Below are 24,652 nucleotides of genomic sequence, written 5' to 3' on the forward strand. Positions count from 1 at the left end.
AGTAAAATGTTATCTCTTATATGTATCAATAAAATCCAGGTTTGCATTTGGGATGACTTTTTGAATATTTTCTAACCCTTTGAATCCAGGGGTACATAATCCTCAGATACAGAAAATGGACTGTATACCCATAAATGCACATTATAGTGTCTCCAGGTCATTTCTTGCTTCTGGTGAACTTAAGACTTTATTGTGGGGTTGTATTGGCAGAATTTGTTCATAGTGGGTTTCCCCTTGCCTTTTTCTAAGGCCGAGAGAGTGGAACCCACTATGTTTTCACATGCTTTATGTAATTATGTTGTTCAATGTATTGTCGAAGGCTTTCATGGCCGGAAGCACTGGGTTGTTGTAGGTTTTTTGGGGGGATATATGGCCATGGTCTAGAGCAGTGGCTCTCAGCCTGGGGTCCCCAGAAGTTTTTGGCCTACAACACCCAGAAATCCCAGCCTGTTTACCAGCTGTTAGGATTTCTGGGAGTTGAAGGCCAAAAACATCTGGGGACCCCAGGTTGAGAACCACTGGTCTAGAGGCCATGACCATATAGCCTGAAAAAACCTACAAGTCATTATTATTATTATTATTATTATTATTATTAATGGTCTTCCAATGCACCAAGTTGGCTTTTGTAAAGAACACTGATCTTGACTATAGCCCACCCTCTAGCCAAAAAGACCCCCAGAATATTATTTGCTCATTCTCCATTCTTAGGTTTATAATCTATATACATTTCTTCCCTTTGCTTTAAAATGCCGCCATCCTAGCAGAAAGAGGGTGTGCAGCAAATCCCCATGTGGTGCCTTCATGGGGGCCAGAATGTTGTAGCCTAACGTCCACAAGGAAAGGCAGATCTAGCCACGTCTCTGTCACATTTCATATTCTCTGAATGCCTTGGTCAGTTCTGGAGGTATGTCAAAGCTTGGCGCCTTATTCCCAGAGGTTGTGGGCACACGCCTGTAGCTGCCATGTGCTCAGTTGACACTATACATAGTAGTCAGTCCTACAAATCCACGTGGGAGGCATCGGAGGTGAACTTTGCATTCTGCAATCTAGCATTTGGATAAATGCAAGGCAGAGGAATTGGTTTTGTTTACATATGTCTTCCAAGTCATCTAGGGTTCATAGGATTTTCTTAGGCAAGGGATATTTGTCATTTTTTCTCCACTGAAACACAGCCTATATTCCTTGTTAGTCTCCTGTCCAAGTTCTAAATGGCATGACCATGCTTAGCTTCCAAGATCCAGACCATAACCTGGTACCTTGAAAGTATTTAGTCCTTTAAATGTCAGTATGCTCAGGAGAGGCTTTTTGGAATTCCTATTAATCTATAAAGTTAAATGGGATTGAGGGTAGCGGGTTGCACCCCCTTAGTTTAACCTTTCTCACAAAGTTATTAGGAGAATTAAATGAAGCAAGAAAGACACATTTGCCCTGACCAGGTCAAAATAAATGAAGTTGCTTTAACTTCCTTGCAGGTAACATTATTTCCTCATCTCAGGGTTCATTCTTAATTATTGCCACTTTGCTTCCTGAATTCCAGATTGATTCAGTAATGTTTTGGGTGGAAAAAGCTTTGTTGGAAAGAAAACAAACAATCCACTATTGCACTTTTCAAGGAGAACATATTGAGCGCCAGGGAGGTGTAGTGGTTTATGTATTGCATTCTACATTAGAGCCCCCAGTTTGAAACCCCTTCAGCTGTGCGGATCCACTAGGTCAGGAGTCCCCAAACTAAGGCCCGCGGGCTAACAGCAGCAAGATGAAATGATAAAATCATAGTGTCCATTGGACATTACTCACTACCCCTGAGGATGCTTGCCATAGATGCAGGCGAAACATCAGGAGAGAATGCTTCTAGAACATAGAAGCCATATAGCCCGAAAAAAACCTACAACAACCCAGTGATTCCAGCCATGAAAGCCTTCCACAGGAGCTCCCGGTGGCACAGTGGGTTAAACCGCTGTGCCGGCAAGACTGAAGACCGACAGGTCGCAGGTTCAAAACCGGGGAGGGGCAGATGAGCTCCCTCTATCAGCTCCAGCTCCTCATGTGGAGACATGAGAGAAGCCTCCCACAAGGACGGCCAATTCTCGCACACCAGAAGCGACTTGCAGTTTCTCAGGTCGCTCCTGACACGACAAAAAAAAAGCCTTCCACAACACATTGGACATTATTGTTTACCATTTTATGTCAACATTATTGGTTTTGAAAGGCGAAGCCAGCATTAATTAGCACAGCATTAGCTTCAAGTTATACTGACTGTGTCCATGAATTGTTTTAACAATGATGTGTTGAATGATCCAGAATCGGACTTGCAATGTCAGCTTGCCTAAGTAAGGATTTTTCATTTTTAAATATTTCCTTGTAAGTTTACAATAATAATAATAATAATACTTTATTTATACCCCGCTACCATCTCCCCAAGGGACTCGGTGCGGCTTTCATGAGGCCGAGCCTACAATACATCAATAATAAAAACAATAACAAAAAGTAATACAAAACAATAAAATAAAACTCATAACAGAAAATAAACAATAAACATTAACAGTAACACAATGACGTTTATAAACCTATGGCTGGACCAAATGTAATAATTAAAATTTTAAAATAATGCTGAGCATGAACAGGTGAAATATGACTAGGATAGAGTTTTCAGAGAGGGATGGGTGTGCAGATTGAAGAGGGCATAAGTGATCTGGTGGGCATAAGTGATCTGAGAATCAGTGCTTTGTGTGGACAATTGTTGTGGAGTATCTTTGATGGTGGGTTATTTATGGGGTCCTGTGTCTTGAGACAGTGGTGTGATGCGTTGGGCCTCCCTTCATGTGTTAAGGAGTGTTGGAGCTTTAAGGGACACATATTTTGCAGCATATATTTTTCTGCTATGTGTGTTTTTGGGTCCAGGCTATTTGTCGAATCGCATCTCCCTATATAGGTCATCTTGTGCACTGCGGTCAACGGAGGAGGCCCTGCTCTCAGTCCCACCCCTGTCACAAGCATGGTTGGTGGGAACGAGAGAGGGGGCCTTCTCCGTGATTGCTCCCTATCCCAGGAGCCCCCTCCCTAAAGAAATAAAAGCTGCCCCCACCCTCCTCTCCTTAAAAAAACTCTTGAAAATGCACCTATGCACTTTAGGGTATGGAGAGGAGGAGGACTAAGATACTTTTAATTCCATTAGAATGCTGGCTAACTTATTTATATTCCACTGCTGTTATGGTACATGTTAAAGATCAACCATGATAGCCATTTTAATGTATTTTAATTGTTCTCTTAGGGTTTATGACTTAATTGTTAATTATGTGATTAGTTTAATTATGTTTATTCGTCAAAGGCTTTCATGGCAGGAATCACTGGGTTGTTGTAGGTTTTTTCGGGCTATATGGCCATGTTCTAGAGGCATTCTCTCCTGATGTTTCGCCTGCATCTATGACAAGCATCCTCAGTGGTTGTGAGGTCTGTTTATTTGATTACACATATTCTGTTTTTCATTTTGATGTTAGTTTTCTTTTGTTATGAGATTACGGTTATTATTTTGCATTATTTTGAGGTGTTTGTATTCACTTATGGGAATTGAATGTTTGCCTTTTTGCATTTAAACCACCCCGACTCCTTGGGGAGATTGGGCGGTTTAGAAATAAAGTTGCATTATTATTATTATTATTATTATTATTATTATTATATTCCTGAGGATTACCAGCTTTCCTTCTGTGCAAAATGTATGTATGCATTGGTGTTGTGTTTGCATTTATAAGCCACAGATCTATGTTAAGGACCTCTGCTCTAAAGAATCCTTTGTGAGGGAATTCCTTTATATGAGTGGTTCTCAACCTGGGGTCCCCAGATGTTTTTGGCCTTCAACTCCCAGAAATCCTAACAGCTGGCAAACTGACTGGGATTTCTGGGAGTTGTAGGCCAAAAACATCTGGGGACCCCAGGTTGAGAACCACTGCTTTATATTGACCAAACAGCTGAACAAGCCTTGGGATAGACCAGTATTGGGCAACTGGAATCAAGGAGTTAGAAGATGGCTAGTATAAAAAAATGATGCATATTGGAGAAGGCTGCCTTTTTGGTGTGAGGAGGGCAACACGCCTAGGACTTCAGATTAAAAGCAGCAGCATGGGTTAAGTCAATGTAAAGCAAGAGAGATCAATGTGTCTATATTTTAATGCACAAGCTGGTAGTGTCATTTTGTACCAGTGGAACTTTCAAAACATATTTTTATGGACGGCACGATGTAAGAGAGTGTTCTAATAATCAAGTGGGCGGTAACCAGAACATCCAGAAAAAGACATAGCTAGTTAAGCAGCTATGTGCAAAGTTGGGTTGAAAGCGGGGTGAGCCAAGAGCCTTTAACTTAGAATGAGCTCTTTGTTGTCATTACAGCCTTTGATTCACTCCCTGATTGTATAAATATATAAAGATCTGAAATGAGTGTAAAGGTTATTAAGGTAAATAAACTTTAAAGTAAAAGCCCCACAAAATTAATATTTGTGTAGCAGCAGGTGCAAGGGAGGAATGCATCCAGAGTAATTTCCTAATCTGAAGATGAGCCTCTCCATTCTGCACTCTGCCATTATTTCCATTCAAACCCAAAGAACATCTAATTATGGATATGGTACTAGCCCCATAGTGATGGGACCACAATCTGCAATGTCATTTATCCATTCTGACAAAATACGTCCTCTCTAGCCGTTTTATAATAATAATAATAATAATAATAATAATAATACTTTATTTATACCCCACCACCATCTCCCCAAGGGACTCGGAGCAGCTTACATGAAGCCAAGCCCAACAACACATCAGTAAAACAAACAAGCAATAAACAAAAACAATATAAATCACATATAAACAAGAGTAAACAATAACACACAAGGATTTAAAAATCTATGGCCAGACCAAATGTAATAATTTAAAATTAAAAAAATAAACACTGGGCATGAACAAGGTAGGATACTTTTGGTAGTAGGGTTTTAAAAGAAACGAGGGAGCGCAGTCCAACCTAATCCAATAGTAAACTGCATTCTGAGGACATATTGCTGGGAATTTTTCCTTATTCTAGGAAGGCACACTGGAACAGCCACATTTTGAGGTTCCTCCTAAAGACTGCCAATTTGGGCCATGCCTAATGTCCTTGGGAAGTGAGTTACAGAGTCGGGGGGCCATCACCAAGAAGGCCCTCTCCCTCTTCCCCACCAATCGCGCCTGCGAAGGAGGCGGGAGCGCGAGCAAGGCCTCTCCAGATGATCCAAGAGATCGTGTGGGTTCGTACACAGACTTGCGGTCATGCATTTTCTAAGACCTCTGATAAGACTATGGTATTCATGGGTTGGAAGCCCCTCATTTCAGTGGGGTTTGATGTTGCCCATAATTTATTTATTTATTATTTACTTCATTTGTATACCGCTATTCTCAGCCCTTAGGCGACTCATAGCGCTTAACAACAATCAAGCAAAGCAAAACAAGGCAAAACAATCAAAGCAAGAATTCAATGCGGCATCAAAAGGTACTTAAAAACAGTTAACACAGAAGCAGACTAACAATTAAACAGTAGTAAACATTCAAGTGACGTCTCATAACTAGAATTATGATCCAAACTCGTCAACTGTTATTCCATTTCCTGAATTCATTGCACTGCCTATTCAAACGCCTGTTCAAATAACCAGGTTTTCACTTTCCTCCAGAATACCATCAATGAGGGAGCCAATCTAATGTCCGTGGGAAGGGCGTTCCACAGCCGAGGGGCCACCACCGAGAAGGGGTGGGGCCACCACCATATATGGGGCCACCACCATATATCATTTCGAATATTCACACAAATTCTGGGAATGTATCTCATGTTGACATAGGAGGTTGTATTGTCCAGGCAGTCCTTGAGTTACACACAGGAGTGAGAGAAACTTCCCCCTCGGAAGGGAAATTCACTCCTGAAAGAGTTACCATGTGGGGAAAGGTCTCCACTGAAGTTTTATCACCAGTCCTTGTTTCCACAACAAGCCACATTTTTCAAAATCCAGTCATCACAGGGATAGAAAGTGAGGTGAAATCTCCTGAAGAGGGGCCCAGACAGTGAAACAAACACCACAGGAATGTTAACCCTTCCCTATGCTATCCAAAGGTTATCTATCTATCTGTCTAGATCCGTGTTCCTCAACCTTCCTAATGCCACGACCCCTTAATATAGTTCCTCATGTTGTGGTGACCCCCAACCATAACATTATTTTCATTGCTACTTCATCACTGTCCTTTTGCTAGTGTTATGAATCTTAATATAACTATCTGATATGCAGGATGTATTTTCTTTCACTGGACCAAATTTGGCACAAATATCCAAATCACCAACATTTTAATACTGGTGGAGTTGAGAGGGGATTGATTTTGTCATTTGGGAGTTGTAGTTGCTGGGATTTATAGTTCACCTACAGTCAAAGAGCATTCTGAACTCCACCAACAATGGAACACAGAACTCCCATGAGCAAAAGAAAATACTGGATCTGATGGGCATTAACCTTGGGTTATGGAGTTGTAGTTCACCAACATCCAGAGAGCACTCTGGACTCAACAATAATGGATCTGGACCAAACTTGACATGAATACTCAATATGCCCAAATCTGAACACTGGTGGAGTCTGGGGAAAATAGACTTGACATTTGGGAGTTGAAGTTTCTGGGATTTATAGTTCACTTACAATCAAATAGCATTCTGAGCCCTGCCAATGAGAGAATTGGGCCAAACTTACCACACAGAACCCACTATGTTTACTGATGGTTTTTGGCGACCCCTCTGACACCCCCCTCACGACCCGACCCCCAGGTTGAGAAACACTGATCTAGATGAAGCCCCCAGTGGCGCAGTGGGTTAAGCCCTTGTGCTGGCAGGACTGCTGACCAAGAGGTCAACAGTTTGACTGGTTGAGCTCTCTCTGCCAGCTCAAGCTCCCCATGTGGGGACATGAGGGAAGCCTCCCACAAAGATAGTAAAACATCAATTCATCTGGCCGTCCCCTGGGCAACGTCCTTGCAGACCGCCAATTCTCTCACACCAGAAATGGCTTGCAGTTTCTCAAGTTAACCTTGAGGTCCTGTCTTTGTGCACAGCAGGATAGTTTCCTAAAATGTAAACACTGTCAAAGGGACTGAGTGAAAGACATAACATCCAAGGCATGCAACCTGTGAAGGACATACAGTCTTCCTATTATTAAAAAAGAACCTCCCTCTATCTTGTAGGACCAACTCCATGTAAGGCCAGAAGTAAACTGAATGTCCTCTTCCAAACCCAGATCTGAAATCATAAAAACTCCTGATTTTCCTGGGTCCATACCTTCACTCCATGCTGACAATGGAAGAGGAGAAAAGTCCTAAGTATAGAAACTAAGCCTGTCATTTTTTTTTACTAGTTTGCTTTTGGCTTGCAAGAAGACTTGCTCCTCTGTAAGTCCCTTTACTCTCAAAAAGGAAACTTGTAAGAAGATAACTGAAAGCCAATACTCTTTGTGGATTTTATTTATACTGGCCTAAATCCAACAGTTAAAGTATTACGTAGACCAACTGAACTGACAAGAAAATCAACAATTATGTAAACTGTACTCATTCACTCTGGTTTTACTTTAGTTGTAAACTCACCATGGTATGCACATTACAAAAAAATCTTCCTTTTTTTTTCGTGACTTCTCATTAACCATTTCAAGCTGCAGTTAAGAATATTGACAGACATCCAACATAAGCATCACTCCCCTAAACAAAGAAAACATTTCCGCTGATACAGATTTTAACGGTTACTTCTGCAAACCTTTGATTTTGCTCAGTTTGTAGAATGACACATTTCTACCAGGCAAAAAAAAATCAGGATTCTCATTCAGTGTAATGTCATCTCATCTTGGAATAAAAGTTTAGATTTAGACAAAAGGCAGAACAGGATGCACTGTCTAATATTTTCAAAAGAGAAAATGAGAAGTGAAAAGACTTTTGGTTTTGCTAGGCGTGGACAGAATGGAAAAACTGAGAACTTGGAAAGCATTATAAGGTGTCAAAGATTGACTTGTAAAAATCATCAAGCATGAGGGGAAATTCTTATTTTTATTTACAATATGATTTGTATCTATGGAACTAATATATGTGGTTTCACTTATCCACCATTTCACTTCTTTACTCAAGGCCTCCTGTACATGCTACATTCTCCTCTCAGTATCACTGTCCCATCAAAAGAAACCCTGTTCATGAATACCTGTGGTTTCCACATATCCATACAAAGTCCAGGATCATGATGATAATGATTTTTTTTTTGTCGTGTCAGAAGTCGCTTCTGGTGTGAGAGAACTCGCCGTCTGCAAGGACGTTGCCCAGGGGACGCCTGGATGATTTTGATGTTTTTTATCATCCTTGTGGGAGGCTTCTCTCATGTCCCCGCATGAGGAGCTGGAGCTGATAGAGGGAGCTCATCCGCCTCTCCCCAGATTTGAACCTGCGACCTGTCGGTCTTCAGTCCTGCCCGCACAAGCGTTTAACCCACTGCACCACCGGGGGCTTGATAATGATAATGATGATGATAAGTCTTTATATATATCCCCCTTTCTCCCTCATGGGACCCAAAGTGGCTTACAACATATTAAAATCATGTAAACAACATGATTTTTGGAGGGAAGGATATTAGAGGCAAAGATGAAGTACTTTGGCCACATCATGAGAAGACAGGAAAGCTTAGAGAAGACAATGATGCTTGGGAAAATGGAAGGAAAAAGGAAGAGGGGATGACCAAGGGCAAGATGAATGGATGGTATCTTTGAAGTGACTTGCTTGACCTTGAAGGAGACGGGGGTGGTGAAGGCTGACAGGGAGCTCTGGCGTGGTCTGGTCCATGAGGTCACGAAGAGTCGGAAGCAACTGAACGAATAAGCAACAACAAACAGCAATCCAAATACATTGATAATAAGTATAAAACATCATAAAATAGTTTAAAACAACAATAATATACATATAATATTATGCATTATTGTTTCCATGCTATTCACATGTGAGAGATAATAATCCAGACCAAGCTTTGCCAGGCACTCAGGTGGTCTTGCCAAGAAAACCCTGTATGTGTTTGTCTTAGGAGTACCCCAAATTGAAAAGACCTTGAAGGCACAGAACACAACAGCATCATCTTCAAAGAGATCTCATCCTGGTCCTTATTGCCTGATTAACAAGATCTCAAAATATTTACTTCTACCTTCAGTTTGGCAGTTATCTCATTTTTATCCTGCAACATTGCCCCCCAGAACTGTCCCAAGTGACACTATGCACTTTAGGCACAGGATATCTTCTTGCGAGCCCTTGTATAAAACAAGATTTTCTTGACATGGATATAGAGTCACATACTGCTATGTCAGCTGCTGTAAAAATGAGGAACGAGAGAGATCAAAATGACAATGTTTGCTACACTGCATTGCCAGGATGAACAAAGCACACACAGCCTTGATCTCTCTTGATTCTGAATTTTTTTTATTGTGAAAGGATAAATGGGCATTCCTGAGAACATCTAGAAGTTGACACCCGCCTTTTGAAGAGTCGACAGGAGCCCACCTTTGACTTCTGGACATCACACCAGTTTTTGAAACCAGAAGTAAACCACCTACCAATCCTGCCTTTGTTTGCCATCCTTGTTCTAATGCAGTGAAGCTAATGGTTGCATGCTCTGTTTGATGGAGATTGGAAACTGAAGATTGCTGTTCCAGCCTGAAAGAAATTGAGCTTCACCACTTAGTTGCAAAGACATGTGCACACAAGAGTCTGAAGGGATTTTTAGCAGTATCAGCAGCACTGCAGGGGCTATCAGGGAGCAAACAAGTGGTTTCACTCTGAAAAGATTAGTCTGCATTGTCAGAGCAAGACTGCAACACTAGAAGCAACTTTTCAGATTTGACCACAATTTGTTTGTGACCATTCTGATATTTCCACAGTTATCACTTGTCTTACCAGGTGAATACACTGCAGATGAACATGCCAGGCTTGTAGATGTGGGGGGAGGTGGTTTTACAATCTAATCTCAGTTTTTAAACATAACAGGACACCAGAAATGCAAATTACTGACTCATGCACATTTTAATAGCACTGCAGCATTTCCAATTCACTGAGTAAATGGATAGTGCAATCAGATTGTTTTAATCTTTCCAGAGAGGCTTAATTTGCTCAGCTGATTTTGAGTCTCGCACAAACTCCAGCCCTGATAGAAATGAAGGTCCTTTCACAAGATGAAAAAGCCATAGATGTCGTTTGTTTGTCCTCAATGCACACTTGGGAGACAGCATATCTCAAGGCAGCAACGTAAATGAAGTTTCTTAATCTGCCTCAAAATTAAATGCTGCTTTCTAAAGCTGAGGAACTAAAAAACATAATTTTGGCTATTTGCAAAAAGCTTTAAAGGATTATTGTTCACTCTGCATGAAACATAGCATTCCGACTGCATAGCTGTATTCCTCTTGTGGACTCCTCAGATTTTTAGCATTGTGGGGCTCTAGAGATCGCTTGTATGCAGAACACATCATGCAATGTGTGGGCTTGATGAATGCAAGGCTGGAGTGAAAATTGCTGGAAGAAACATTAACAGTAGATATGCAGATGACACCACTTTGATGGCTGAAAGCGAGGAGGAGCTGAGGAGCCTTCTAATCAAGGTGAAAGAAGAAAGCGCAAAAGCTGGGTTGCAATTCAACATCAAAAAAACCAAGATTATGGCAACAAGAATGATTGACAACTGGGAAATAGAGGGAGAAAACGTGGAGGCCGTGACAGACTTTGTATTTCTAGGTGCAAAGATGACTGCAAACGCAGACTGTGGCCAGGACATCAGAAGGTGTTTACTTCTTGGGAGGAGAGCAAGGACCAATCTCCATAAAATAGTGAAGAGTAGAGACATCACACTGGCAACAAAGATACGCATAGTTAAAGCCATGGTCTTCCCTGTAGTATGTGAGAGCTGGACCTTAGGGAAGGCTGAGCGAAGGAAGAGAGATGCTTTTGAACTGTGGTGTTGGAGGAAAGTTCTGAGAGTACCTTAGACTGCAAGAAGATCCAACCAGTCCATACTTCAGGACATAAAGCCCGACTGTTCATTGGAGGGAAGGATAGTAGAGGCCAAGATGAAGTGTTCTTGCCATACATCAAGGGAACTACTGCCCGCATAGGGAAGCTGAGGAGGATACACAATATACAAACCATCTGCAGACCCACCAAGAAAATCCAACAAATGCTCCGTTCAGCAAAGGACAAGAGGGATCCTCTCACCTCTGCAGGAGTCTACCGTGTACCATGCAGCTGTGGACAAGTCTACATAGGGACCACCAAACACAGCAGCATTGCCCAAACATGAATCAAGGAACATGAAAGGCACTGCAGACTACTTCTGCAGACTTCAACCAGAGAAGTTAGCCATAGCAGAGCACCTGAGGAACCAACCTGGACACAGCATATTATTTGAGAACACAGAAATGCTGGACCACTCTCACAACCACCATGTCAGACTACACAGAGAAGCCATTGAAATCCACAAGAAGCATGTGGACAATTTCAACAGAAAGGAGGAAACCATGAAAATGAACAAAATCTGGCTACCAATATTAAAAAAACTCTAAAATAACAACAGCACAACAACAGAGAGGAAACAATCAGGCACATCTAATCACCTCTCAACAAAAGATCCCCCAGGCACTGCCAAAGCATCAAATGCTAATTAAGGTGGTCAGTTGAAACATTCACACCTAACTCTAGCAGACAAGAGTCCTTTGTCCCACCCTGGTCATTCTACAGATATATAAACCCATTTTCCTACTTCCAACAGACCTCACTACCTCTGAGGATGCTTGCCATAGATGCAGATGAAACATCAGGAGAAAATGCCTCTAGAACATGGCCATATAACCCGGAAAAACCTACAACAACAACTCAGTGATTCTGGCCATGAAAGCCTTTGACAATACAAAGATGACGTACTTTGGCCACATCATGAGAAGACAGGAAAGCTTAGAGAAGACAACGATGCTGGGGAAAGTGGAACGAAAAAGGAAGAGGGGCCGGCCAAGTACAAGGTGGATGTATGGCATCCTTGAAGTGACTGTCTTGATCTTGAACGAGCTGGGGGTGGTGATGGCCGACAGAGAGCTCTGGCGTGGGCTGGTCCATAATGTCACAAAGAGTCGGAAGCGACTGAACGAATAAACAATAAAATTACAGTATAATGCTACAGTACGATATAATAATATATAATACATTGTGCTATGCTAATAATACATATTGTATTTACATATTACTTGGGTGAGAAGGGCAGTGTATAAATGTTGTAAATAAAAAAAAATAAAAAATGGGAATATAGCCTACATTTGTTTCAGTGGCAGTGAACCTACAATTCAGAACGTTCTGTTCCAAATGGGTATGCTACTATCAGTCCCCTAGGTTTTATGGTAGGGGACAGGCCAGTTATCATCCATACGTTTTCCTGTTTTTTAGCAGAACAACAGAAAAAGAGCTCAGAGGTTTCTGCATGAACTGAGAACGTGATGGGGATTTGTTGCTTTGCGGAAGTGTTTTGAGGCAGAGTGCGTAAGGGTCAAGCTGGCCAAAGGGCAGTTGTGGTCAAAAGAAAGAGCAAGGGACTTTGTCATGGCTGAGAGTAGTGCATCGGGAGGACTTTTTTATCCAGGCAGGGATCAAACAGGATATGAGAACAGGGCCAGCCAAGCCATGGAGGGCTCTGAGGGAACCAGATTTAGGTCTAAGAAGAGAAATAAAGCCCATGGGAATCTCAGCAGGAAGTGGAGTGATCCAAGCAATAGGCACAGATGCCTTTGGCGTAGGAGTTCTGATTCTGAGATAAGTGGACATGACCGCGGTCACAGAAGTCTCCAATCCTCCCTTTCCCTGTGAGCCACAAAGACCACTCTTGGGAATCCACGAATAAGGACGGAGTCCTAAAATTACAGAGTGGAGAAGGGATAGGAAACTTTTAATGAATTTTCCTATGGTGATTTCACTTACTTATTTATTTATTGTGTCAGGAGCAGAGCAAATAGTTGTATTACATTTTTTAACAAACAAACAAAATACAAAATTTGCCAACTTGGTATTCTATTAAATGTCCTTTGACTAGTAGCTGGCCACTTGGAGTGCCTCTGGAGTCACTGCGAGAAGATCCTCCATTGTGTATGTGGCAGGGCTCAGGGTGCATTGCAGCAGGTGGTCAGTGTTTGCTCTTCACCACACTCACATGTCGTGGATTCCACTTTGTGGCCCCATTTCTTAAGGTTGGCTCTTCATCTCCTGGTGCCAGAGCGCAGTCTGTTCAGCGCCTTCCAAGTCACCCTGTCTTCTGTGTGCCCAGGGGGGAGTCTCTCATCTGGTATCAGCCATGAATTGAAGTTCCGGGTTTGAGCCTGCCACTTTTGGACTCTTGCTTGCTGCGATGTTCCAGCGAGTGTCTCTGTAGATCTTAGAAAACTATTTCTTGATTTAAGTCGTTGGCGTGCTGGCTGATACCCAAATGGGGTGGGGCGGAGATGTCACTGCCTTGGTCTTTTTACTATTGGTTGCTACTTCCTGGCGGATGTCAGGTGGTGCAATACCGGCTAAACAGTGTAATTTCTCCAGTGGTGTAGGGCGCAGGAATCCTGTGATAATGCGGCATATCTCATGAAGAGCCACATGCACTGTTTTAGCGTGGTGAGATGTGTTCCACACTGGGCATGCGTACTCAGCAGCAGAGTAGCATAGCACAAGGGCAGATGTCTTCACTGTGTCTGGTTGTGACCCCCAGGTTGTGCCAGTCAGCTTTCATATGATATTGTTTCTAGCTCCCACTTTTTGCTTGATGTTCAGGCAGTGCTTCTTGTAGGTCAGAGCACGGTCCAGAGTGACTCCCAGGTATTTGGGTGTGCTGCAATGCTCCAGTGGGATTCCTTCCCACAAATGATTTCACTTGTGCAAAGGGGATACATTATACATTAAATTAATAAGAAGGGACTATCCCGCTTATTGCCTCATTTCCTGTGGTGAACCCACAAACAGAGCAGAAAAGCAGTATACAGTCTTCTATTGTATATGTCAGTTTTTATTCCTTGGAGACTTATTGCCTTTGATATCTTTGGAAGTAGTAAATAGCCTTTGGCAGAATCCTAAATTATGGCTGATTTGCTTTTTAAAGCCTTACAAATGAATGGCCATGGCTGTAGTATTTTGCTGTGAAGTCCTGGGTTTGTGTTGTCTCGTGACCTACAGGGTGTTGTCCATGATACTTAGATGTTTGTTTTACTTTTCTTCAAAAAGGAAATGACATTTTGATTCTTAAAATTTGATTCTGGGTCGTGGTGGCACAATGGGTTAAACCCTTGTGCTGCTGAACTGTTGACCTAAAGGTTGGCTGTTCGAATCTGCGAGATGGGGTGTGCTCCCATCTGTCAGCTCCAGCTCCTGCCAATCTACCAGTTCGAAAAACATGCAAATGTGAGTAGATAAATAAGTACTGCTTCAGTGGCAAAAGGCAAAGAGATGCTCCAAGCAATCTTGCCAGCCACACAACCAGAAGTTGACAATGCAGCCTCCTCGGCTAGAAAATGGAGAAAAGCACCTCCCCAGAGCCAGAGATGAGCACTGCCTCCAGAAGCTGGAAATGAAAGGAGAAGCCTTTACCTTTGTTCATTGTATATGAGTGTAAAGGCCTTGAATGTGTGCGTATGTATGTAAATTCTGTAATCCACTCTGAGTCCCCTAAGGGAGAAGTGCATAATATAAATAAAGTATTATTATTATTATTAAAATATTGAATTTTAAAAGGCATGATCTTTGTTGCCAGAAACACATGATTTGGGAGATGGTATGAGGAAATGCAATTTATTGCTTTTAGTAGGCATTAGCTTTTGCTATATACTTGTCACTTATGTATTTCTTGTAATTAAATTGCGTGTTATTGTCTATATGTCGAGTTATATTAATTGTATTGTTTTATTTGCTTATTGCTTGTTGTTTTTATTGATGTGTTGTTGGGCTTGGCCTCATGTAAGCCGCTCCGAGTCCCCTTGGGGAGATGGTGCTGGGGTATAAATAAAGTTTTATTATTTATTATTATTATTATTAGAACTGTACAAAGAGATTGAAGTGTGAGAAAGTGCTGTCAACAACATGCAAATGCTTCCTTTTCAGGCGACGGCTAGCTGAGCGCCAGTGGGCCGTGGAGCGAGCGGCCATCATCTGTCGATGGACCTGGCTGCAGGCTCAGGTGACGGACCTGGAGTATCGCATAAGGCAGCAGACCGATGTTTACAAGCAACTTCGTGCCAACAAGGTCAGACTTTTCAGAAGATTTATTTTCACTTCCTCTGCAAGCGTCTTAGATCACTGTTTATATAATACATGAAGTGTCATCCAAAAGGGTTACAGCTGCGTACTATAGGTCTGGATTATTGTGGAAATTTAGGACTAGATTATCAATAGAATGGAGATGTATGCTAATGAATAAGCTGAGGCCGACAACTTGTGGTTTGACTTTGCAGTCAGTTGTTGCTATTTTTAGCAATATGGAAATGTCCCCCTTTGAGCTAGGTGGGCATTTCGGAGTGGGATTTCAGAGTGTTCAATTTGTTAATGACCACCTTTTTAAAAAAAAAAAAATCAGATTCATATGGCCTGGATTCTAACACTAAGTTTGTAATGGTGGTTGACTTTTATTTATTTATTTATTTATTTATTTACTATTACTATATTTGTATACCACTTTTCTCAGCCCCTGGGCAACTCAAAGCGGTTAACAATAGCAAAATGCAATGCTCAAAATATCATAAAAACTGTTAAAAACAATCAAAACAAGAGCATAATAAACAATTAAACAGCAATATAACATCTCATTAGCTTCTCATAGGTAGAATCAAGATTCAATCTCATTATCCATTGTCCTATATTCATTACATTGCCTATTCAAATGCCTGCTCGAACAACCAGGTCTTAACTTTCCTCCAAAATGCTAACAGGGAAGGGGCCAATCTAATTTCTGTAAGAAGGGCGTTCCACAGCCAAGGGGCCACCACTGAGAAGGGCCTGTCTCTTGTCACAGCCAAATGAACTTATGATGCAGGTGGGACCGAGAGAAGGGCCTCCCCAGATGATCTTAACGTCGTAGCTGGTTCATAGGAGGAGATGCGTTTTTAGAGTGTACAGTGTTCCCCCGCCACATTGCGGTTCACCGCCTGCTGCAAGTGCTCGAGGGCTCTCTCCTTCTCCTCATCCAGCCTGGGCTTCCCTACATCGTGGATTTTCTCTTATCACGGGTGGTTCTGGAACCTAACACCCGCAATAAGTGAGAGAACACTGTAGCTTGACCTACAATTCTGTTACATTTTCCCCAGTTCCTGAGTTGTTCCACATTGTTTTTCTCTCTTTCATGTCCAAAATATACTCTGCTTTTTTGTTTTGCTTTGTTTTTTGGTCTCCACTCCTTTAACAGAAGATTTAAGATTTGACTTTTTCTTTAGACACCCTTTAATGGTGATTGTTGCTGCTGAGTTGTCCTTGTGGTTGAAACACTACAGAGTTATTTCTTAGCTTCAGGGGAACGAGTTCATCTTAAATGCTGATAAGATTATCAGGCCTGTGAACCACATGTAAATTTAATCCAGTGAATTGGTTGTGTGGGAAGGTGCAATCAAGCTGCATTATTTCCTTTGGCACTTGCATGACACATCCTGAATGTAACGTGTTCTGACATTCTGGTGGTTGATAGAAACAGTTGTTTGTATGACATCCACCTGGTGTCCTCCGGGTTGATGTTGATGATTTAATGTAAGCTTTGACTGAAAAAATATTGTTTAACGTTTATTTATTTATTTATTTACAGATTTTATATTCTGCCCTTCTCACCCCACAGGGGACTCAGGGCGGATTACAGTGTACACATATATGGCAAACATTCAATGCCAATTTTGACATACAACATATACAGACATAGACAGAGGCTATTTAACTTTTCCTGGCCACCAGGGGAGCTGTCGTTTTCATCGTCCATCTGTGACACTGATGAAGTATTTCCGCATTCCACGCATGTTTTTTTTTTGCTGGAGTGCTTGCTGGAGTCTTTTTTTAATGGCCTCATAAATTAGTTAATTTAGCCTCCCCACACCTTAAGGTGGTACCTAATTTTCCTACTTGACAGATGCAACTGTCTTTCAGGTTGCAAAGGTCGACAACAGGCTACACAATTGGTTGGAAACCCACTCCAACCTGGGCTGGCTTCGAACTCATGACCTTTTGGTCAGAGTGATCTTAATGCAGCTGACACTCAGCCAGCTGCGCCACAATCGCCACAATTTCCATACAAAATAGAACAAAAGCAGTGATTTTCTAAAAAAATACAAACGTTTGCTCTTCACTTATTAACTGGTACAAAAATGTTTGGAATTTGAGGGCTCTTCCATACAGCCCTATATCCCAGAATATTAAGGCACAAAATCCCACAATATCTACTTTGAACTGCAATATATGGCAATGTGGCCCTATATCCCAGAATATTAAAGCGCAAAATCCCACAATATCTGCTTTGAACTGGAATAGATGGCAACGTGGACTCAGATAACTCAGGGCCCTTCCACACAACCCACAGATATTGTGGGATTTTCTGCCTTGATATTCTGGAATATAGGGTTGTGTGGAAGGGCCCAAAGTTGGATCAAAATGGGTTCACAAAAATGCAGTCTGGAGCAAAATACACAGAAACCTGAATTATATGTTTGAAAGATGTTCAGAGTAGTTGATAACTCCGACCCAGAGCCTTATTACGTTCTTAGCTTTGCTTAGTTAGATAACACAGCAAGTTTAATGACTTTCATGATAAAGTATGTGGATTTGGTTAGCTTGAGAAGCAGGTTGTGTAGATAAGGTTTCACAAAAGAGTCCCAAAATCTTCCTCTTATATCATTCTCTGCTACAGCGGATTTAGGGCCCTTCCACACAGCCATATAACTCAGAATATCAAGGCAGATAAAATACATAATATCTGCTTTGAACTGGATTATCTGAGTCCACACTGCCACATAATCCACTTCAGCGTGGATTTTATACAGCTGTGTGTAAGAGGCCTTAGTTTGCAGATTGAGGAGTTAATTCCAAATGTAAACTGTTTGTGTTTGTGTGTGTGTGTGTGTGTATGTTCCAGCTTCTAAGAAACAGGTTGGAGAGGCAAGGCTTTTGCACAGAGGCCTTGGTTCTAAAAGCATGTCTGTGTTTCAGCTTTCATTATCCAAATTGCCCTTCTCGAAATGCCTAGCAGCTTGCATTGTTGAGCATTACTCAATTAACCTCCTATTTCTTTGGTGATCTTTCATTCTTTGGAATGCTTACTACGTGTGTGGCGTGCACACTGTGACTCTGCCCTGTTGGTTCTCCTGGACCTCTCAGCGGCCTTCAATACCGTAGACCAGGGTATCCTTCTGGGGCGCCTCGCGGGGATGGGTCTTGGAGGTCCTGTTCTGCAGTGGCTCCAGTCCTTCCTGGAGGGTCGTACCCAGGAAGGTGTTGCTGGGGGACTTCTGCTCGGGCCCACAGCCATTGTCTTGTGGGGTCCCGCAGGACTCAGTATTCTCCCCCATGTTGTTTAACATCTACATGAAGCCGCTGGGGGAGATCATCTGGAGTTTTGGAGTTCGATGCCATCTGTACGCAGATGTCGTCCAACTCTATCTCTCATTTCCACCAGATGCTAAGGAGGCTGTCCAAGTCCTGAACCGGTGCCTGGCTGCTGGATGAGGGCGAGCAAATTGAAGTTGAATCCAGACAAGACAGAGGTCCTCCTGGTCAGTCGTAAGGCCAAACAGCGTATAGAGTCGCAACCTGTACTGGATGGGGTCACACTCCCCTTGAAGGCACAGATTTGCAGCTTGGGGGTCCTCCTGGACTCATAGCTGAGCCTGGAATCCCAGGTTGCAGCGGTGGCCAGGGGAGCGTTTGCACAATTAAAACTTGTGCGCCAGCTGCGCCCGTATCTTGAGAAGTCAGACTTGGCTACGGTGGTCTACGCTCTCGTTACATCTAGGATAGACTACTGTAATGCACTCTACATGGGATTACCTTTGAAGACTGCTCGGAAGCTTCAAATAGTCCAACGAGAGGCAGCCAGGTTAAGAACTGGGGCAGCATACAGGGAGCATACAACTCCCATGTTACGCCATCTCCACTGGCTGCCAGTTTTCTACCAGGCACAATTGAAAGTGCTGGCTTTGGCCTATGAAGCCCTAAACAGCCCTGGCCCGATTTACCTGTCTGAACGCATCTCCCCTATGAACCACCATGGAGATTAAGATCCTCCGGGGAGGCTCTGCTTTCCGTCCCGCCATTGTCACTGGCGTGATTGGTGGGGATGAGAGACAGGGCCTTCTCAGTGATTGCTCCACAGCTATGGAACTCCCTTACTGGTGAGATCAGGTCGGCCCCCTCTCTCCTGTCCTTTAGAAGGATGGTCAAAACATGGCTGTGGGACCAAGCTTTCAGGACAGGGGAATAAAGCAGCAATAGGAAATATTGTTGTTGTTCATTCGTTCAGTCGTCTCCGACTCTTCGTGACCTCATGGACCATCCCACGCCAGGACCGTCACCACCCCCAGCTCCTTCAAGGTCAGTCCAGTCACTTCAAGGATGCCAGGCCATTTAGATTTGACGTGGATGACTAGGACGGTTTTAAATGGTGTATTTTAATATTGAGATAAATGTTTTTAATGTTTATGTATACGTTTATGAATTTGTGTCCCGATATTGAATGTTTGCCGTATATATGCTGTGCTCTGCCCCGAGTCCCCTGAGTTGGGGTGAGGAGGGCGGAATAGAAATGTTTTAAGTAAATAAATAAATAGTATTGGAAATGGCATTCTGAGGTGGTGTTTGGTTTAGTGTTGTAAATCTCCTTGGGTTAGTGTACAGTTCTTTGCCAGTCCAAATTCTTAGATCCAATTTTGATTTTTGCCAGTATTTCTCAGTGTCCAGTTCGCTGTGCAAATGAATCACTGTCTCCTTGTTTCTCAGGGCCCTGTTGTCTTGGGAGATCTCCAGCCCGGAGGTGTGATGAAACAGCCAGGTCCCTTAGGCTCTGCCAGGAAGAATAAAGTCCTCTCCTCCTCCTCCTCTTCGCCCTCCTCCTCTTCCTGCCTCCCAAAGGTGCCTCCTGGAGACCGCCCGTCTCCTTGCATCCCTTCCTACCTCCTGCAGAATGCAGAGAAACAGGTCAGTATCTGGAAGAAGCAGGCTCTTCGACACAAATGATCTTCTCTAGTACTGATCCAGAAAAAAACTGTTGCCTCTTGTTCTTAAACACTGCATTGCCTTGGACTCGGAAAACATGTGCACTTCATTATTGGGTGATTTGAAATGTATATATTTTATAATTGATAATGGAAATTTCTAGAACTTAGTGCTTAGAATGCTACTGGTTTCTACAGATCCTGGGATCCAAATTCCCTCCCTCCCACACACACACACACACACACACACACCTGCCTTAGATAAATGCATGAGTTCCTAAAAAGTCTTGTTACATGCTGTGTCAATAAATAGCTGACTTTCATTCTACTTGGCCTGCCTGCTGTTATTTCTCTGGCTAAATACAAATAAAATATTTGATTTTGTTTTATGTTAGATAACTTATTTCTAATATAATCTAGTTGGATGGTTTCTGTGATACAGCATGTGGAGTGTGAGATTCATGACTGATTCTGTGCTTGGGCTTTTCTGATATATGTAATTTGTGTTATTGCCAGAAGCATTATTTGGATCTCTTAGAGAAGCAATCGGCGGAATCCAGGTTTGCAGGGCCTGTCTTGTAGACCAGGTGCATTCTGGTAGCACAAATAATCATAATCATAATCATCTTTATTTATACCCCACCACCATCTCCCTGCTGGGGATTCGGGGCGGCTTACATGAGACCAAGCCCAGAGAACAAATTACTGCAGAATAAAACTGAAAACGCAAACAATAAACAACAACATCATAATTACATAACACACATGAATACGTAACAAAATAAAATTACAATAAACACAATCACAATGACAGTGGGTGGGCTACAGGTAATGATTAAAAGAAAACTAATTAAAAACTGATCAAAATCTGGAGTGAGATAGGAGAAGCAGGTTATTGGAACATGTTGTGTTCAAGGATTATGGCCCTAGGTGTGTGTTCTGAATGCCAGGCCTTGACAGAGCCCACACTTGTTATTGAGTTCAGCCTGGGCTTCCTTCATTCCAGCAGCATAGTTTAGAGATTTGCTTCTCTCTTGTCAGTCTGTCATAAAAGAACTGGAGAGCTCCCAATAGATTCTGAATTATCTTCTCTCTCTGATTACTAGTTGTCTTATCAGTTCTGTCATAAATGAGTTCTGGACAAACAGTAACTTATTTCCCCTTTTGTTAATTCTACCATTCAAAGCTACTTTCTCTGTCCTTTTTGGGATAATCTCGTCATTCTTAACATTGTGTCATTGGGTGAACTGAGGCTGAAACTTTAGCCGCCCTGAGTTCTTTCGCGGTCGAGATAGGACAGGGTACAAATGACCGAAATGAATAATAAATAAACCTGGTAAGCTGTCTGAAGTTGCCTCAATTTTGGGCTGAACCGGGATTTTAAATCAAAGTGAAAATCTACCTTCAAACTTCCACTGCCCTTCCATACTTGCTTTTTGGAGAGAGGTGATTCTCTCTGCTGCTTGACATGGATTCTTAATTCTTTACTTCAGTAGTTCCCAACTTTTTTGTGACCAGAGACCACTTCGACCAGAGACCACTCTACAACATTAGCACCAAAAGGGTAACAAATCAGTTTTTGGTCAACTTTGGTTATTTGCGGTGCTGATTCAAAAAATTGCATTGGATAGATCACATCAACTCTGGTTTCTGTGCCATCCAGTAGCCATCTGCTCGCCCAAAGAAAACCATATTTAATAAGCCTCGACACTATAAGAGGGTTTTGTGAGACTAGTTGCTCTTGTTGCAACGGTGTAGTAACAGTGAGGCTGCGGGCCATATTTTAGTTCTTGCAGACAGACCACAGGTGGTCCACGGACCACAGGTTGGGAAGCTCTGCTTTACTTCACTTCTTCTGAGCTGCCTTTTGTTCATCCCTAATTTTCTGCACGCACTCTCTTTACTTCTCTTGTATTTCCAGAGATTGTGCCTGATGGCTGCCCAGGTCATGGTGACGTGTGAACTAGCAGCTGGGAATGTTGTCTCAATGCTTATTCCCCCCCCCCCCCCTCTCCCATCCACTATCAAGTCCACAGTTCTTTCAGAAAACCTCTCTCTCATCCATCCTGCCACAACTTGCAATGAGAAATCCTCACTTTTTATGCTTGAGGGCGTTTCTTTTTTTATTTTTAAATAATGAATGAATGTGGTTGTTATATTGGAAGCCTCCCTTAGCTTGAGGAAAGTGGCTTTTATTTGTTGTTTGAGGTGATAGGTCTGAGAGGGCAAGTGCTAATTCCTTTTTGTAGGTCATGGCTAAACTTATTAGTCCTGGCATTTGAACAGCTGGGAATGAGGCGCTTGCTCTTGATTTGAGCGAGGAACTGCAGGAGGCTAGCGGGGCGGCATGAGCCCCAGGGGAGGCCTTGGAGGGCTGCAGCCCCACACCATCCTAGGCAGAAGAAATCCATCTTTACCCCAAGATGCTCTCCAGATAATCTTTTTGTTCCAGAAGAGGTCTTTTTTTTTTTACAACAGGGCTGTATTGGTTATTATCTCCACACATGTACACATATATACACACACAAAACACATATGCAAGGACTGGGCCACAGCAACACATGGCAGGGAATAGCTAGTATCTATATAAATAAAAATGTAATGTTCATTTGTGCGATTAACATAACTCGGACACAAGACACCTATCAGGCCAACGAGTGACCATCACTCATAAAAATGGAAAAACGCAACAGAAGAGACTTAAAAGCAAAAAACCCCACCAAAAAACATTACAACGCATGTGCAAAACCACATATATGCACGCAAACGCACACATATATACACAAATATATACACACACATCTACACATATATACACACACAAAACACATATACAGAGACTGGGCCACAGCAACGCATGGCAGGGGACGGCTAGTGTATAATAAATAATAATAATAAAATGTCTACATGGTTATAACCCAGTCCTGTGCATATCTGTTTTGAAGAAAGCCCCCTTGGCTCATTCGAGTTAACTTCTGTTTCCATCTCTCAAAAAGCAGCTTTTGATCTGTCTCTGGTTGCTTTATTCAGGGCTGGGCTATGCATGAGTGCATCCAAAGCCTGAAGGCAGAGAAACATGTGGTGCTGAATTTACAGCTTTTCTGTATAATGCATACTGTGGTCTGTGCGTTTTCTCTCCTTGCATTTGTGAATGTTCACGCACCTTCCCTACAACGAGACCTACTTTCTTCAAAGTCACCAAAAGCACAGCTTCCTCTGCTGTCTTCAGATGTGAAGATAACAAATCTCATCTTAAGGGACTGATGGAAATGGCGTTGTTTTAAATACGAATTGCCTGGCAGCCTTTGTTCTAATTTTTATAGTTCAGTGTGGTAGAAACAGTTGGTTTGTGTGGGTTGCTGTAGGTTTTTTCGGGCTATATGGCCATGCTCTAGGGGCATTCTCTCCTGACGTTTTGCCTGTATCTATGGCAGGTATCCTCAGAGGTAGTGAGGTCTGTTGGAACTAGGAAAAAGGGTTTATATATCTGTGGAATGACCAGGGTGGGACAAAGAACTCTTGTCTGTTGGAGCTAGGTGTGAATGTTTCAACTGACCACCTTGATCAGCATTTGATGGCCTGGCAGTGCCTGGGGGAATCTTTTGTTGAGATTTGGCCGGGGTGGTCCATGCCTTGGTCACCTCTAGATTGGATTACTGTAACGCGCTCTACGTGGGGCTGCCCTTGAAAATGGCTCGGAAATTCCAACTGGTTCAACGGCCGGCGGCCAGGATGTTAACTGGCGCTCCTTACAGAGAGAGGTCAACCCTCCTGTTTAAGGAGCTCCATTGGCTGCCGTTTATCTACCGAGCCCAATTCAAGGTGCAGGTGCTTACCTACAAAGCCCTAAACGGTTTGGGATCTGCCTACCTGCGTGACCGCATCTCCGTTTATGAACCCATGCACTCCCTTCGTTCATCCAGAGAGGCCCTGCTCGCAATCCCACCTGTGTCGCAGACGTGTTTGGTGGGGACGAGGGACGGGGCCTTCTCTGTGGTTGCCCCCCGACTTTGGAACACCCTCCCCAAAGACATTAGACTAGCACCCACGTTGGCAGTCTTTGGGAAGAACTTGAAGACTTGGTTACTTTATTTTTAACCTGTACCCATCATTGGCCTGGCCCTGGTTTTATTGCGTAGTAGTGTAACGTTTTGTTATTGCTTATGTTTTTAATTTGCTTTGTATCGTATTGTTATTGTCTTGTTGTTGTGTTGAGGCCTTGGCCTTTGTAAGCCGCATCGAGTCCTTCGGGAGATGCTAGTGGGGTACAAATAAAGTTTAATAATAATAATAATAATAATAATAATAATAATAATAATAATAGAGAGGTGATTAGATTTCCCTGATTGTTTCCTCTCTGTTGTTTTGCTGTTGTAATTTTAGAGTTTTTTAAAATACTGGTAGCCAGATTT

General features: G+C 42.6%; 1 protein-coding gene across 2 annotated transcripts in view; it reads left to right on the forward strand.

Annotated features, from left to right (window-relative positions):
* The window catches only part of LOC132779061 (KAT8 regulatory NSL complex subunit 1-like), a 61,450-nt gene that overhangs the window by 5,155 nt on the left and 31,643 nt on the right, over positions 1-24,652 (forward strand). For both annotated transcript variants that reach the window (XM_060782734.2, XM_060782735.2), the window contains exons 2-3: positions 15,166-15,307; positions 20,026-20,223. In XM_060782734.2, the coding sequence (XP_060638717.2) occupies positions 15,166-15,307; positions 20,026-20,223 (340 nt within the window). The remainder of the gene's footprint in view (positions 1-15,165; positions 15,308-20,025; positions 20,224-24,652) is intronic.

This window comes from Anolis sagrei, chromosome 6, assembly GCF_037176765.1.
Source record: "Anolis sagrei isolate rAnoSag1 chromosome 6, rAnoSag1.mat, whole genome shotgun sequence".
NCBI lineage: Eukaryota > Metazoa > Chordata > Lepidosauria > Squamata > Dactyloidae > Anolis > Anolis sagrei.